Source organism: Cotesia glomerata, linkage group LG4, assembly GCF_020080835.1.
Source record: "Cotesia glomerata isolate CgM1 linkage group LG4, MPM_Cglom_v2.3, whole genome shotgun sequence".
Lineage (NCBI taxonomy): Eukaryota > Metazoa > Arthropoda > Insecta > Hymenoptera > Braconidae > Cotesia > Cotesia glomerata.
Window position 1 is genome coordinate 26,068,531 of NC_058161.1, and position 18,821 is coordinate 26,087,351.

An 18,821-nucleotide genomic window follows, 5' to 3' on the forward strand; every position below is an offset into this window, starting at 1 on the left:
ATGGTAAATTGTGTCTGATGCGTCTTCTCTAAAATTTTACAACGATATCGTTAAATTATTATAAAAACGGTCGATTTAAGATAATTTCTAATAAAATGAGTAATAATAAATATATTTTTTAATACCACTTAATTTGTTATGAATTTATTAATAACTAGCTGATACCCGCCCGCTTCGATAGGAATACAATAAATTTTTATGGTGTAACCTAGATGAAAAATATAAACAAAATGGTTAATTTCAAATAGATAATGAATATAAATTTTGAATTAGCGAAAAGTGATTGTTTGTGATGACCGGTGTTAGCGAGTATTAAATATATGAGAAAAGTATTTTATTATTAACATTTTTTAAAATTAAAAAATTATTGACATTTTTTAAAATTAAATAATACTATGAAGCGGAAAAGAATAGGAGTTACGGATAATTATTACGTGAATCGTTCCAACATTCACGTAACAGAATAATGGGAGGAGGAAGAGATTGAGAAAGAAATAGGAAGGACCTTCTTAATAAGAGTTTACAGAATATGCGAGAAAAAATTCAGATAGCTCGGACAGGGATTCGAACCCAGAACCTTCCGGTGACATGTCGGCTACTCTACCATTTGACCTATCCGGTCTAGACTAAATGTTTAGGATAACATTATTATAATGGGAACGCATCTCACTACACAGTACGTCATGGGTGATGCGGAAATCTGTCTAATGACAGATTTACTGACTAACTGACCCATTGATTGATTGATTATTAATAATAAAATACTTTTCTCATATATTTAATACTCGCTAACACCGGTTATCATAAACAATCACTTTTCTCTAATTCAAAATTTATATTAATTATCTTTTGAAATTAATCATTTTGTTTATATTTTTCATCTAGGTTACAACATAAAATTTTATTGTATGCCCAGCGAAGCGGGTGGGTATCAGCTAGTCTTTAATATAATAATGATAGTGCGTAATGACCATAGTTACGGCTATAATTATCATAGTTTATAGACCAGAGGCAGTGATTACATTCATAACCTTATTATTTTTTATTACCATTATGTTTATTTAACAAAAGGCCCCAGTTTCCAAGTGTTCTAGATTTCGGAATGAGCATAATTATGAAATCTATAAATAATAATCGATAAATATTTATATTAATCCTACTTAATTCTAATAATAGACCGTAATAATAGTAGATTTCTCCATAACATGTAATTGAATTTGCTAAATTAATTATACTTGCATGTCTGCGTCTTTCTTTCTCATTTATAATTAAATTGAATTAAAGTTGTGCACTCATCCTATGGTCCATATGATTATTTTATCTTATTTAGTATTAACTCTCTCTTAATTTATTATTCAATCCTACACTTAATTGCTCAATTTTATTATGCACACACATTAGGTATTTATGTTACTTGTAATAATTTATAAATAAATAAATTTCATATTTATTGCAATAAATCATTATTATTTCATTATTGAGTTTCTAATTTTTGCACAGTCAGTAGCAAAATTAAAATCAAGTTCCAGAATTCGTTGCATTAAATTATGCCTAACAGTCATAATTTATAAATAAATGAAATAAAAGTAAATAATCTTTTTAAGTCGGGTAATTATTTACAAGTGGAGTCAACCCATGCTAGCCTAAGTTATTTTTTTTTTTCTTCAAATTTTTAACTTCCTGATAAGAAAATTGAAAATTTTCAAAAATCGGGAAGTTATTGTTTTTACAGTCTGGTCAAAATCGGTTGAATCCTTCGTGAGTTATCGTTGACGAATGAAATCGAAAAAAAGTGTTTTTTTCGAATTACACCGAAACTTCCGGTCTTATCAATTTGTGTTTAAAAATGTATCATAGAATTTGAAAAACTGCGTCGAATGCCGCCAACCGCGTGAAAATCGGTTCATTCTTTCAAGTTATTGCGGTTTGAAAATTCAAAAAATAGTGTTTTATTAAACTTCTGTCAGACTTTTGAGCTTGGAGAGTTCAAAACTACACGAAAATTCTATTTTTGAGCTCTTCGAGCTCAAAAACGTAATAACCCATACAGGACAATACAACGGGGCCAGATATGGGCCATGCTTGGCGCAATGCTGTCTATCTCTGGCCCATGCTTGTAAACCCGCTTTGGCCCAGCCTTGGTAGAAGTCTGGAGTGATAACAGGGTGCCAAGCTTGGTTGCCTAGACTGGTCCAAGCATGATAACCAAGACTGGCCCAAGATTGTTAACCAAGACTGGCCCAAATTTTTAAGCCAAAGCAAGCCCAGGCTTATTCACTACTATAGAATTTACTAAAAGAAGTAGATTACAAAATATATTTAGAATTTAATTATTTAATGTGAAACCAAATTAGTAATAAGAACCCAATTTCGAATAAATTGAATTCTCTGAAATAAAATCGTAAAATTCTACGAAACGGTTAAATTATTTTGTATAAAATGAGTAGTTGTTAGTTGAAATTATAAAAAAGGAATTTTTTAATTGTCACTAATTTATTTCAATTTTGATGTTGAGCTAACGCAAGTTTAGACGACTTAACTCTTAATTTAGACCTAACTATCGCTAATTACAGAAATAAAGTGAAAATCGCATTTACCCTAACCGAGATTCGAACCCGAGCCGCGCGCTTGCCAGACCGACCACTAACCCCTACGCCGTACGACCGATAAGTTAAATTAACGCACATCTCACCATTCATATAAGCTAAATCTATATGGTGACAGAGTGTGACGGTTTATCATTTATATAATTTATGTTATTTAATATTGTGTTTTGATGAAAATTATCTATTTTTTACAAATGTTTATTAATTTAAAAAAAAAAAAAAGCAAAAGTCAAGTTCTTACATTAACTTTAAACTTTTTAAATCGTTTTGTATATTTTTAATATCATATTATAATATTTTAATTTTTTTTTTAAGACCGTATCAATTTTGACGATATACAATTGTTTTGTTGAAATAATAAATTTTCAATTTTAGCATTTGCTATCAAATATTTGTTAAGTAATAAATATTTACTGTTCCAAATTCTATTACTTGATGATTAATTAAATTTGGATTTCCCATTGAATGGCCAAAGTTAGGTTGCCCAATTCTGGCTCAAGTCTGAGTTGCCATTCAACGGCCAAGGCTAGGCATCCCAGTCTTGGCTAACGCTCGGGTAATCATTGAGTCGGCCAAAGCTAGGTTGCTCAATATTGGCCCAAGTCTGGATCGCCATTGAATGGCCATGGCTGGGGGACCCAGTTCTAGTCCAAGCTCGGATAATCATTGGGTTGACCAAGGCTAGATTGCCCAGTCCTGGCCCAAGTTAGGGTGACTCTAGGCTTGGCCAAGGTTAGGTTATTCAGTCTTGGCCCATGTTAGGATTACCATCCAACGGCCGAGGTTAGGTTACACAATCTTGGCCCAAGTTAGGGTTACCATTCATTGGCCAAGGCCAGATCATTCAGTCTTGGCCTATGTTAGGGTTACCATCCAACGGCCGAGGTTAGGTTACACAAACTTGGCCTAAGTTAGGGTGACTCTAGGCTTGGCCAAGGCTAGGTTATTCAGTCTTGACCCAAGCCTGGGTATTCATTGGAATGGCCAAGGCTGATTGCCCAGTTATGGCCCGGGCATGGGACAATATAGGTTTGCCAAGATGGGCTTCCCAATAATGTCCCAGGCATGGCCTCGTCGTTCAACTCTGGGGCTTCCTATATGGGAAGTGCAATTTTGAGCGCTTAATTACGAAAATAGCGGGAAATTGCAGGGATGGCCTTCAGGGTCAATCGTTTTCTTAATTTTTTTTCATCAGTTTTATGTACTTTTCAAAAAAAAAAAAATATATATCAAAAAAAGATAAAATATAAATTTTATCCAAAAACCTGAGAGCCAAAATTTTTTCCAACTTTTGAAGGCAAATAAACTATCGAAATCTTTATTTTTTCCTTTCACGACTTTTGAAGTAAAACTTCTTTAGGCGCGACTAGGGAGTAACTCAGATTTTTTTTCTGACGGACGTAACGCTTACTATAGTCTGTGTAGTTTCCGCTATTCAAAAATAATAATTTGGATTGGTAATAAGTAAATGTCATATACTCCACGCTTCTTGACTTATGCGCCAGCTAGTGGCAAATATCATAATCAATTAGGATTATTTATTTCCAATATTTTAAAACAGATCAATTGTGAATAGCAAAAAGTGAATAAAAATTCAAGTTTTAAAAAAATTATTTTAAACTGCAAAGTTTTTTCAAAATCTCTAAATATACTTGTTTATTTATTACTTTTGTGATAAATAAATTGTTAATAAATTTTCTGACGATTGCGACATTCTATAAAATTCAATTTGGAAAATCCAAAAGTGCACGACTCATAATGCTCATTTAATTATGAAATATTAAAAAAAAAAAGAAAAAAACATAAGTCGTTCAAAATTAGTTGCCGAAAAAACAGCTGTACTAGGAAGGTAATGCACAGGCGCCCCTGGTAGAATAAATGTACATAATTTGTATAGATATATCACCATCCATGTAAATTTTACATGTATATATATATATATATATATAGTGTTCTGGCTTTTTTATTTTGTTAATTGTACATGAATGACACTGAATTACCTGACCATTCGCATTCGGTGGCCTACAATTATCCTAAAGAATTAAAAAAAAAAATTAACTTAATTGATGTATTTTTTCGTAGGTTATAGTGTTTTCAGAGTTTCATATATGACGGACAGGAAAATTTTTTGACCTATTTTGAAGTTTTTTTCCGATTCTAGTAAACTAAATCAATTTTTGAAAAGTGTCAAATTAATCTCCATTAAATTATCTTGACAATAGTATGAAAAATATCGGTGACCGTCTCTTTTTTCTCACGCAAAAATTTCTCGCGACAAAAATTGTCAGCAATAATTTCTTGTACAATATTTTTTCACACAAAAACCATAATAAAAGGGCCATGTTAATGTTTTTTTTTAGAAATAATTGTACTTAATTGTAAATAATTGTGAGAAATTTTTGCTGAGAAATTTTGGCGGGATTAATAAAGGCGGAGAGCCAAATATAATTAAATTATAATGTGATATTTATTATTCAAGTTAAAATTTGATCATTTCAGTGATATATGCCGTCAACGTTAAAGAAGTTTTACTTCAATCGCGCGTAAAGGTTACACGCACACACTTTTTTTTATCATAAACGCACCGTAAAAACAAGCAGAATAAAAAAAATTTGAAAATGTTAATTTTTCACCTAGTTATGGCCCAAAATGGGATTGACCTCACTTTTAATAATTACCTTAAATCGATCAATGGAAATTTTTATATGAAAAATTTGTTATAAATAATTTATAATAGTTTTTTTGAGCTCAACTTTTTTTTAAATCTCAGGACTTTGGTAATATTGCGTTCGTCTTCAGAAATCATTCTCTATTAAGATATTATATTTTTCATATTTTAAGTTTGTTTTATTTTTAAAGTAAAAGTTTTCGATCCTTTTTGTAGTATACACCGTTACTTATATCCACACTGATAGAAGGATTTATTTGTACCAAAAAATACTTGTTAATAGTTAACAAATCATTTATTAGAGACCACATTTTAGTATTAAACAAATATTTCTTAGTATTTCAAATGATTTGTTTGTATTTAATAAATCTGATATTGATTTATTAAATATTAAGAAATATTTATTAAGGATTAAAAAATGGCTTCTAATAAATGATTTGTTAAATATTAACAAATATTTTTAACCATAAACAAATCCTTCTATCAGTGCATAATCCCAACAGGGAATAATTGAATCGCAAATCTTAACTAAATACTGTTTTGTTTAGTTATAATTTGATCATTTCGGCTGTCAGTTAGACAAATTTTTCTTTCTTTGATCAGCCATATCAATTTTTCTTTTAAATACACGATTAAATACAACTAATACTATAGTTTGTTGTGTGGCCAGCTGATCGGCGCATGAGTTAGTTTTTTATATAAATCACTGGTCAGAACGCTCGAGGGCGCTTGATTCGCACAAAAATAAATACTTCTCTGAAGAAAAATTTGAAATGAACTTCAGTGAAATTCAAGACTTGAATATAAATAGTTGAAAGTTTAACGAAACTTAGAAGAATTTTTTATGTGCAGATTACTGTCGAGAAATTGATTTATTATCATAGCTATTATTATTTTAAATGAAGATATTGAGCTTTAAATTTTCAATATTTTTTATGCAATTTTCTTTTTTCTTTTTTTTTTTTTTTTTTTTATTATTTCAACTGATTATTATTCTTATGAATGAGCATGTAAAGAATTTCAATTTCAATTTACCAAATTTTTTAATAAAAATATTCTACAGAAAATCAATTGAAAAAAACGCATCCAAATTAGGTCTCACTGAACCTAATTCAAGTAAATACTTTGAAATTAATAAAAATGTGTGGTCAATAAACTTTGAAAATCAAATTAGAGGTCATGGTTACGGCAACTGCGGAAATTTACACAATTTTTACGGGTTATTTACAGAAAATAAGAAATTAAAGTATATTTACATGTTTGTCAGGCACTTCTGTTTTGTATCCACCGTTGTGTTGTGTTCTTTGTTTGAATCCTACCGGAATGAGGTCTGTGTTGAGTCTTAGGTCTAGAATACGCTTGACACCGTCAATTTCAAAACCAACTGTTATAATATCTGCGTGTTTATGCTCCTGAAATCATTAAATTATATACATTAAAAAACACTTTTAGCAAATTAAAGTTTTAATACAATTACTATCTTCTTTCACGACCTACAGTTATTTTTTCAATTTAAATAACTTGTAATTGCTTTTTTTTATGGAAAAAAATTGATGCTCTTGAGAACATCTCTAGGAATAAAAAAAAATAAAAAATTGATAATTTCACTTGATTTTATTTGATCATTAAGTATAAAACTTTTTTTTTTAATACCTTTCATCCCGGAGTAAAATTTAACTCGGAAAGTAAGTTGATCTTAATTTAATGAGAGAAAAAAGTTTTAATTAATTCAAGATTTACAACGAAATTTCAATGTTTCTTTTGTATTATAAAAATCTTGATACTTTCTTTAAATGTTTTTAACTTGTTGGTCATTAATATCAAAGACTCCTTTATTCTCAGATAATAATAATATATTTTCTAGGCCAAACCAAATCGTAATTATGATTGTTATTATCATATAAACAATAAATTTATTAAATACTAAAGTTAGCAACCATTAATTAATAACTAATAATAATTAAAATAATAATAATAAAGTCGCGGTTGATAATTGAGTAACAGTTCTATTGCGAAAAACCACATAAAAAAAATTCCTCCGGAAAACCTCAATGAAAGCTGGGTATATAGAACAAATATAAGTATCACTGGTTATATATCTAACTCCATGCATTTTAGAGAATCTTCCATTTGTACGAAAAAACAATTAGATCAAAATTTATTGTCACTTTAAAAAAACACTTGATATCTACTAAAGGTATAATATTTTGGCATGGATCATTCAAATAATTTATAATTGCTCTATTGCTACATCAAAATATTGAAAAATCACCCTCTAAAAAATAAGGAGTTAAAACAATTGCTAATTAGACCGTCGATATGATAGTTATATCAAAAGTCTTTCTTAATTTTCAGTTAACAGATCATTTATAAGTTAAAAACAATTAATTTTAAGAAATCAAGTTTTCATTGCATAAAATTTAAGCACGCTATTAGGCCAGACTCGGGTTGTTACTATTGATACTGTTGCATATCTTACGATCTGATGTTATCTTCTGTTTTTTTAACTCTGTCAAATAATGTGTATTTTATTTACAAATCAGATATTTTCAGTCAGATATATACTTTTTTATGACAAAAATTAAAAAAAAAATCTAAGAAATTTCAGTTACTGCAGTCAGTATCAAAATGATATGATATAATGATGTTTATTATTATTATTATAAATATCATAATAAATCTCATGTTTGACACAAATATGAGACTCACATTAGGAATATCTTTGTGATATATTTTTGTTTATATTCAGTTCGTAAAATTTTCAGGAAAATGAATTATTCTTGTCACTCAACAATTTTGTCTATTTTTTTCAATTGAAAAAAAATCCATACTCTAGTACTGGAAAATATCATTGCTGATAAGAAACTATTTCAATATGGGGGCGTCCATTAATTACGTGAGGTGTTCTAGGGGGGGAGTGGATCATGCTAAATCTTACCAAATCTCACTTAGGGGGAAGGGGGGGATCTTAACAAATATCACGTAATTTTTTCTCTAGCAAAAAACAGTGTAAAATTGCGTGAAAAAGTATTTCTATAATAAAATATGGCCAAATTTGACACAATAGTGTTTTTCGTATTCGTCTGAACCCTGCAGAGCAGTAAAGTAGCGCTCGATGGTTTAATTTGATTATTGATCGATAGGATTCACTAATTTTTTAGGTACAGATTTCTTTAGAAATCTATCGGTGGTAGCCGGTCTCATGTCGTAATTTTAATACAATTTTGTCATAATATGTTTAATTATCTTCAATTTAAACTATTGTTCGTCGACTTTTAATACTTTTTTCAATTTATTTCGTAGTTGAGAAAATTCAAAAAAAATCAATAATAAATTAAATTTTAGCTTTTATCATCAAATGACTTTTATATGTAAAAAATCCTATTTTTTAGGTAGATGTCTTTAAATATCTATTTGCTGTAGTCAGTCTCATATCGTTATTTGCAAAAATATAATAAAAAATAAATTTTAGGACATTACGGCCTTTTAATAACGTGTTTTTTTCAATATTCAAACAAGAAATCTACCTATCCATGTCGGGTGTAGCCGAATGGCACTTTTTTTCTCAATAATCCAACCCGTTTACAGCCAAAACATAAATTTTGAATAATCTCGCGTGAGATTAGGGGAGGGGGGAGGGAGTTGGGGAAAATCTTACGAAATCTTATCAAGGGGGGGGGGGGTTAAAAATTCTCAAAAATGCCTCACGTAATTTATGGACGCCCCCTATAGAAATTCGAAAAATATAAACATGATATTTTGTACTATAAAAATTCATATATTGACTAGTTTTGTACGGCTTTTTACGATGTAACATCATAAATTTTCAAGTGTAAAATTATGAAAGTGAAGACATTGAAAGTCTGGTCCTGGATTGCCATGTGGCCTGCGCGTAAAGTGCTGTTTATAATTTGTGAGTTATAGTCAATCAGCATATTGGTTATTAATTAAAATATAATTAGTGAATTATATGAGTGTGACTATTTATATATTTTGATATGTAAAAATATTTTTTTCTTAGCCTAACATTTTTAAGTTCGAAAAGTCTAAGAAAAGAAAAAACAATTTTTTAACCCCAAATTATCGGAAAAATTGTGCTTTAATTAATGCTCCTTAAATGTTTTTGATGTATGTAATCCACTCTTATAATTTAGATGAAAAATATGAAAATATACACAATAAGACAAACTATTCGTAACGTGATTGGTCAAATATATCATAAGTATGAAAATATAGATAATTCCATACTAAATTCACACGCGCTTGCGCGCGCAACATATACTAGTAATTATTTAAAACAATATTTGACTAACCTAATATTTAAAATTCATAATAGATATGATAATGATAAGTGCGCAGACGCTAGAAAAAAAATTGGCGAGTCACCGTGGGCATAATCCAAATTTCAACAGAGTATAATTTAATTTACACGAAATAATTTTTCAGATTATATCCCGTGAAGTTTTACGCGATATAACCAGAAAAATTAATCGATTAAATCGGAGACTTCACTGAGTACAGTCCAAAAATAATTTAGTATACTTTGAAGGATATTGACTATAGTCTGAAATTTCTCCTCACTACAAATACCACGGAGTATACTATACGAGGATGTACAGTGGGTTATTGTTCTTTCCGTGTAAATTGAATAAATAAAAATATACTTGTATGAAATTAAAAAAGCAATGAGTATATCACTGAGCGAATTAAAAAAAAAATTATACATTTGTTTCTAACAAAAAATGAATATTTATTTTTAAACACTAAAAGTAAAAATAAATTACTAAAGTTTTCGACTGTTCAATTTTATTTTTGAAGATAAAAAAAAATTTGTTTTCACGTGTTTTATAGTCAGTTGTAGACTATAATTAGAAATACTTACGTTTTCTCTTGTGTGAAAAATTTCACGTTTACTACGGCCATGAAATAACCGCGGCTTGACTAATTTGTGAGCACTAAATTCTGCGGAAGGTCCTGCAACAAAAAGAAAATTATTGTCTTTACTGTTGATAAAGATGAAACGAACGTTGATCAACATAGAATAAATACAGAAAAAAATATTGTATTTACGTCTACAGAGGAAATCTATTTTTGTTAATTTTTTAAATTGATAAATTTATTGTAGAGAGCACGTGTGCTAATGCGGATCTTTTTTTAAGTTCCCATGCAGATCCTGAATTGCCATGTGTGGCAATAGAACGAATGAATGAAAAAGAGCCATTTAAACCGGATGAAAATATCACATTTATGTGTCGTTTCACGCTTCAGAATGCGGAGAATTCAATTTATCAAAAAATAAGTCAACAAGTTTTTAAGTATTAGAGGATATTAGGAAAAAATGCACGGTATCTAACTTTGAATTGATAAAAAATATATTTATTAGCCTGAGCCATTTTTTACGCTCGAAATCTTTTAGTGAAAGGTAAAAACCGGATGTCATAGTCAAGGAACCGTTTGATGTATGTTATTTTGTATTTTAATGGCAATCGAAATTGTTGAATGATAATGTACATGCGTAGCGTTTCAGTCCAAAAATTGTTAAATTCAATTCAAATACGCGGTTTGAATTCAAGGCATGATAATCGAGACTTGTTTTGTAAATTACACTGAAAAATAAAAATGCTATTCAATAGAAGAAGTTTTTTGAAAAATTTATTCTAGATTCAAGATATTCAGTTTCCTTAATTCAAGAAATTAACCTACGAAAAAATAAATTAAAATTCGAGGGTTAAAACAATTTTATTCAAAGGAAAAACTTTACTGCTTTCAAACAAGATACACGTATAGGGTAGGCGGGGCTAGTTGATCACTTTTTGGTTCGACCTTCCATAACTTTAAGACGATGTATCGGATTTAATCAAGTCATATACTGTTAGGTTTGTAATTTAGTCTTCTTCAAAAGGTCTAGTGACACAAAAACGATCCTAGTCCAAATTTTCAAGTTATTCCCGGAAATACGCGAGCGCTCCAAATTGCTCAACGTGCCCCACTAGTGAGGCTAGTTGAGCATGGGTATGAGGCTAGTTGTGCAATGGCTAAAATAGACGGAATGACTGTATAGAATGATATGAAAACAAAATAAATTTGTAATTAACAAGTAAATATTTAATTTATTATAATTCTTGATACGTATAATTATGATTATAATAATAATTATTAACATAACAATATTAATTATGATTATGTTATATATTTATTAGTATAATATTAATATGAGTTATTTTAATTTTTACACATGATATTAAATCATCACATATACAAATCAATTGATACCCATAGAGGAAAGTACCACGGGGCCTAGCTTGGCCCAACTATGTAAATCTCTGGGCCAAGCTTGTAAGCCGGGCTTGGCCCAGTCCTGGTTGAAGTCTGGGATGATAACGATGGGCCAAGCCTGGTTACTAGGACTGGCCCATGCCTGGTTACCAGGGCTGAGCCATAGTTAATTTTTAAGTCTGGCCCATGCCATTTGATAAAAAATGATAAAAAAGAATTTTTGGGGTGTTATTTTTTTATTTTATTTTGTTAGTAAAGTAAATTTAAACCTAACTATTGCTAATTATAGAAATAAAGTGAAAATTGTATCCGTTCTTCTAATCGAGATTCGAACCCGAGCCGCGCGCTTGCCAGACCGATAACTAACACCCCTACACCGTACGACCGATAAGTTGATGCACATCTTATTATTCTGATAAGCTAAATCTATATAGTGACGAAGTGTGACGGTTTATTATTTATATAATTTATGTTATTTAATATTGTGTTTTGATGAAAATTAACTATTTTTTACAAATGTTTATTAGTTAAAAAAATGCAAGAGTCAAGTTCTTATATTACTTTAAACTTTGTACATCGTTCTGTATATTTTTAATATTTTATGATAAATTTTCATGTTTAAAATTATCAATATTAAAAATTCAACTGTAAATTATTATATTTTAATTTTTTTAAGACTATATCAATTTTGACGATATACAATTGTCTTGGTTAAATAATAAATTTTAAATTTTAGAATTTGTTAGCAAATATTCGTTAAACAATAAATATTACTGTTTAAAATTCTATTACTTAGTGATTTATTAAGTTTGAATTTCCCATTGAATGGCTAAGGCTAGGTTACCCAATTCTGGGTTGCCATTCAACGGCCATGGCTACACAGAAAAAAAAATTTACTTGAATCAAGTAAATAATTTTTAAGAATTTCATTTTTCTGATTTGAGTAGAAAAATTCTTAAACTAAGAAATTTTTCTTGGTTTCAGTAAATTTTATTTAATTAAAGAATTTTTCGTTTTGATTGAAGACAATTAAACTCTTCAAACTTATTTTCTTGGTTCAAGAATTTTTCTCTTGAATCAAGTTAATTTTTTTTTCAGTGTAGGTTTCCTAATCTTGACTAACCCGCGGGTAATCATTGTGGCCGTGACTGGGGGACCCAGTTCTGGCCCAGGCTCGGGTAATAATTGGGTCGACCAAGGCTTGGTTACCCAGTCTTGGCCCAAGCTTAGGTCGCCAATGAATCGCCAAGGCTAGGTTAGCCAGTCTTGGCCCAAGCTTGGATAATTATTGGCAAGGCCGAGGCTGGGTTAACCAGTCTTGGCCCACGCTTGGGTCGCCAATGAATGGCCAAGGCTAGGTTAGCCAGTCTTGGCCCAAGGTTAGGTAATCATTGGCATGGCCGAGGCTGGGTTAAACAGCCTGGCCCACGCATGGGCTAATACAGGTACGCCGAAGCTAGGTTTCCCAGTACTGGCCCAAGCTTGGCCTCTTTGTCAACTCTGGGGGTTTCCTGCATGGGTAATTATTAATTTAGTGAAGAAAAATTTCATTTTTCAGTATTGAAAATATAGTAGGGCTGGTTTAACACGCAGTCAGCGCCTTGCTCAGCTAGCCCCAATTGAGGCAACAAAATAAAAGTTAGGTTATAAAAGAATAATAAGAATTAAAAATAAACAATCATATATAATCGAAAGGGCAAACATTAAGTCATCTTTGAATACTTTCGTGATCACGAAATAGCATTTTTAAGCGAGTGTAGGAGAAAAATTAAAAAAAAAAAGAAGACGTTTTGTCAGTTAGTCTAAACATCGGACCGCAGTTGACTTTCGCGTGATGTGTTCTTCTCTTGTAACCCTTTCTTTTCACCATTTACACTTTTGTTGTAAGTTGCTTAGTTTTCGAGATATTTCAATTGCACAACTTGCCCCTACGATCAACTAGCCCCGCCCTACCCTACTCCAACCAAAAATTTATTTCTTCTTTGGATTAAGACGTACGCGGTTTCAAGTTGCCAATAAAATATGTTACAATAAAAATTTCGTTGTTTCATGCATAAATACATTTCTGGTATTTTTAATAAAGAAGTTTGTTCTTGGATGAAGAATTTTCGATATCGATCAAAAATAATATCCTCTTGAATTGAGAGACAATAGATAAATTTTTCAATAATCTTGTATAAAATAAAAAATTTCACATTATTAACTTATTTTGACGACTTTCAATAATTTGCATTCAAAACATATTCTTTTGAGCACTTGACATATGCTTATAGAATCGAGTGCTCAAATAGTAATAAAGTAGAACAATAATCATGAATTGTGACTCATAATTAAAAGTAGGCCTATCAACTATTATTATTTAATAAATTTTTCCTTATTATTATTTAATAAATTTTTAATAAATAAATAATTATTTATTATAAATAAATATTTTCATTAATATTCATTTTCATTAATATTAATATTTTCATTAATATTTTTATTAACTAACCCTAGTAGAAATGAAATCAAGTTTTTAGCCAGTAACTGGCCAGTTTTACTAGACTTAAACCAGTAACTGGCCAGTGTAATATCCAGTTTCTGTCTAGTAACTGGCCAGTTTTACTAGAGATCTAACAAAACATTATGGCGGCTTTAGTGAAACTGTCAGTTTCGAATTCTGAAGTTATTAGGCGTTATTAAAATTGTCAAATAAATTCAAAATAATGTTTAATAAACGATATGATATAAAAAGTTTCATTTATGTGTACATTATAAAATAGATAACATCATTAGACTGATAGACTAATAATAAATCTAACAATAGAATAAGAAAATAATTATTTTGAATTGGAGATTTGTTTTTAATGCCCACAGTCACAATTTATATATTGTGTCATTTTTTTTCACTGCATCCATTTTGAAATATATACTGGAAATTATTTACACATTAATAAACACTAATTTTGATTGATTTATACTGTTTTTTAATAATAATAATTACAATAATGATGCGTACAGGTTAACAAAAATAAACAAACATACACACACTAGTAAAGATACACTGTCGGTGTAACTAATGTTTATGACTTAGTTGTAGGTGGCGCGATTTCAAGTTTTTACTCGATATCACTGGCCAGTTACTGGTTTATATCCAGTGAAAACTCGATTATTTCTACTAGGGAACATGTCAAATGGGATGATCAAGTAATATTAAATCATTTTTTTTCATTCAATATGTATAATTGCGCTCTAAAATAATCTAAAATAGGTATCAAATATTCAAGAGAAAAATTTTCTCAAGGTAAGAAAATTTTTTTCTCAGCTGAAGTAGGTGGCGCTGCTTCCCCAAAGTATCTAAAAATCTTGATCAAATATAAAAAGTTATTGTATCAAGTATTTATGATAATTTGAATTAAGGAGGTATGGTGAAAAATCACTTTTCTTACAATATTCTTCAATTTTTGAATACGCGTACTTCTAAGTGTCCTCTATACGAATAAATTTTTTTTAATAGTCCTTGCGGTGTTAATTTTCGAAATATTAGCAATTAAAAATCGTACATTTAACATGTATTCCCTATCCTGACCGTAGTTAGAGCGAACATTTTATTGAATAACAACCATACTTTTCTTAGGATTTTTTTTTAAAACTGAGAATATTTAATTGAAGTTATAACAAGTATTTTTTTTGAAAAAAAAACATAAACGAGCGGTATTAATTTTTTTATAAGCAATGTTTAAAGTTTGTTACTTTTAATAATTTTCAAGCGTTCTCTTATAACCTAATAAGTGAGAGATAGTGACGGCAACGTTGCACTGCGCGGGAAGTTTAAAATACAGCAGAAGCCCAACAGATTCAAATAACTATAAAAATTTAATGGATATAGGTTAAGCACAAATTTACTGTAAGGTAAAAGCCCCAATAGATGATGATGTACCAGTATATGATCACTCCATGTATTTGTATACCTATATTTGTGAATATAGATATACAAATACATGGAGTGATCATATACTGGTACGTGATCATCTATTGGGGCTTTTACCTTATAGGAAAAATAAATATGTAAAATAATAAATAGTATAAATCAAGAATATAGCTACAATATTAATATAATAAATATTTATTTATTTAAAAGTACATTTTTCAAGAAATATTTTATAAAGGCACTTATTTAAAATAAGTTATTTTTAACTTTAGAAGAACATTAATACTACTAATTATTTTATTCTTTTTTAGAAACTCTTTCTTTCTTAAAATTATTTTTTTTTAGTTTCTTAACTGAGTTTTTTGGTAATTTTTTTAAAAAGTCTAAGACGTTCTTTATAATGTCTTTTTTTTTTTTGTTATTCTTACTTTGTTATTTACTTTTTCAGTAAACAATTGCACGATAGCTTCATCACCTCCTTGTTTAAATATTTGTTTCAAAGAATCAACTGAAATATCATTCATAGCTAACTTTTTACATATATTCAACGAAATAATATCTTTTAAGTCTGTTAATACTTTTAAATTATGTTTTGTTTTAGATAGATAGATTTGTTACATTGTACAGCAGTAAGAATTGTCTTTTACAATTTTTTCATCACAATTGTACTGCCTCTCTCTATTTCACGGCGTTCGAATTTCTTTCAAATTTTCATTGTGTTCAAATTTTACTGCGTTCAAATTTCACTGCGTTCAAAGATTCTGCCTTTCAAATTTCGCACCTAGATATCGCAACCTGCTCTTTCAACTTTTTATAATCTCTGCGTATCTCTTGTGGCTGTGGACCGACTTGTGCTTCCTGTACTGTATTTACCCTATTCCTTACCTCTTTCGAATGGCTGTTGGAAAAGTGGCGATGGGGAAACCATAGAGAAAACCCATGCCAGTACAAGTCGGCTATCGGAGCGACCCCCGACGGTTGGTTTGGAACTATTCGAATTACTTCCACCAAAAATAAAATTTCAAGAAAAATGTTTACTTCGGCCAAGACAACTTCGGTCTTCCTTCGGGCACCCGAAAATTTACTTGATCCAAGAATTTTGTTCTCGAGTCAAGAAATCTTCCTTTCTGTGTATTAGAACGTGGGTATTGATATACGAAGTAAAATTCAAAAAAAGTTGTAGCTCTCTTTTTATCAACTTATATTCACTCTTTTCGTAATAAACAATAACATTGTTAGTACTTAAATAATGAATAATTTCATCAGCTGTTTACATATCGCGTTTCCTTTTTTTTTCACAGAACCTAACAAATTCGTCCTGGATTTCATATGTAGATCAAATTCATTATTTCAATTTTTATTAGCGTTTGCATCATAATGCACATTACATTAAATGAAAGTAAACACCACAATTTTTAAAAATTTAAAAATCTCCTGTCTAACAATTTCGTCTGCGAAAAATCGATTAAAAAACTCATGCTGAAGAATGGAATGCGCGCTCGTTTCCTTTCTTTTTCGCAACAAAGTCTCCCAGACAAAGATTAAAGATTCAGACCCATAACCGCTCAACTTGAATCGGTTAAAAAAAAAAATCAATTGATGAATCATTTTTGTTTTTATATTTTCAGAATTTAAAGGATATAGTAGTTTTTGTGTACTACAGAGATAATTGTTAACGGTAGTCACGTCAATGAAAGTGTGTATTGCGTCCGGTTGAATCATCCGAAGTTCAGTCGTTCGTGTTAAATATATATATTGTTATTATTATTATCATCATTATTATTCTTATGATTCTTACTATTATTATCATTATTATTATGTATAGCATGCATACAGTAGTTTGTCTGACTGGGATAATTATCAAGTTTAATTGGGTAACGAGCCGTAACGGGGATAGGCTACAATGCTGTATCAACTTTCGATTGTTGTATGGAATTATTTGTAGATAAGAGGAAAATCGTTTTTTATTTTACAACTACCAGATGGTTGAAATAATATCTTGGAAAAATAGTAAAAATAATCGGAAAAATAAGCGCCTCAATAAGCGATAAGGTTCATTCAGTTTTTGATGAATAATATGTTTTATTATTGTGTATAATTAATTATCGGAAAAATAAAAAGAAAAAACATTTTTAACTGTTTTAGAGATTTTTAAAATGTATCATGGTAGAAATAGACTTAAAATGATCATTTTTGAGCTTGAGACTTTTCGCCTCAAATTTTTCTAAGCTACAAATTTCATACAGTAATATACAATAATACATACAGTAATAAGAAATAGAAATTTTAGGAGTTATTTTGAAAGAATTGTAAAATACAGAAAATTCTTCATCTAAGAATAATTTTGTGAAATTAACATTAATTTAATTTTCTTCTAATAACTTTATATTCAGAAAATATTTTTCTCGAATCAAGTCTTTTGTTATTCATGTACACTATGCAGTCTAGATTCAACAAACGTGACAGTAACATCTACCGCGCATGCTCTGTAATCGTTCCACCAGAAGCGCGAAATTCAAAACGAGTTCTTCTATCGTTATTCTAACGATTCACTTAATCTGAGTATCAAACGCAGTTTTGTCTAAAAATTGTCGATTCCAAATAAAAAATAAATTTTTTACGGCAGAACACAATCAAAAACTTGTCAAATTCAGTACGAGAGTTCATCTGATTTCAACAGTTTGAATTTGTAATTTTTTGTAAAATTCAGATACGCTGTAAAAACTAAAAAATCTAACATTTTAAAGAAAATATCCGCTAGTCCTAGTTAAAACACATATTTATCTTACATTAAGATCATATTAGATTATAAGAGTGCTCTAGACTTATAACTCTAGACTATCGTAGAGTAGGATCGAATATACAACACATGGGAGACGATGACACATGCCTAATATAACTCATGTACTCGATTCCCCTCTTCTCATCTCATTCCCTCTCACGTATACAGACAAATACTGTATATAGCTTATATATGCTATGTACTATCGCTCTTAGTCGTACTAAACAAAACTTAACACATAACATTAGTATATACACTACATTTGCTGTATTTTATTTTTCTCCATCTCCAGCTGTTTCTCCTCAAACTCTATACTCTTATTGTATACTGGATATACACTATTTACACATATATACAAACATGTATGTATATTAAACTATACTACACGTACGATTCGTAATCTAAACTCAAATTTATCACAACTGGGGGTAAATTTAGTGTTACTATTACTATAAAATTATTTTTTTTCCAGTTCAATTACCGTGAGTTATTGTCACGATTTACGATATTTATTTATACTTTGATCTATAAATATATAACTAGTATATTATATAAAATGAATAAAAGTAAAATGGACTC

At 29.7% G+C, this 18,821-nt stretch overlaps 1 protein-coding gene across 1 annotated transcript in view; it reads right to left on the reverse strand.

Annotated features, from left to right (window-relative positions):
* The window catches only part of LOC123262408 (disintegrin and metalloproteinase domain-containing protein 12), a 48,032-nt gene that overhangs the window by 20,934 nt on the left and 8,277 nt on the right, over positions 1 to 18,821 (reverse strand). Inside the window, exons 2-3 of the mRNA XM_044724590.1 lie at positions 10,157 to 10,248; positions 6,531 to 6,686 (exon numbers count right to left, since the gene is read on the reverse strand). Of these exons, the coding sequence (XP_044580525.1) occupies positions 6,531 to 6,686; positions 10,157 to 10,248 (248 nt within the window). The remainder of the gene's footprint in view (positions 1 to 6,530; positions 6,687 to 10,156; positions 10,249 to 18,821) is intronic.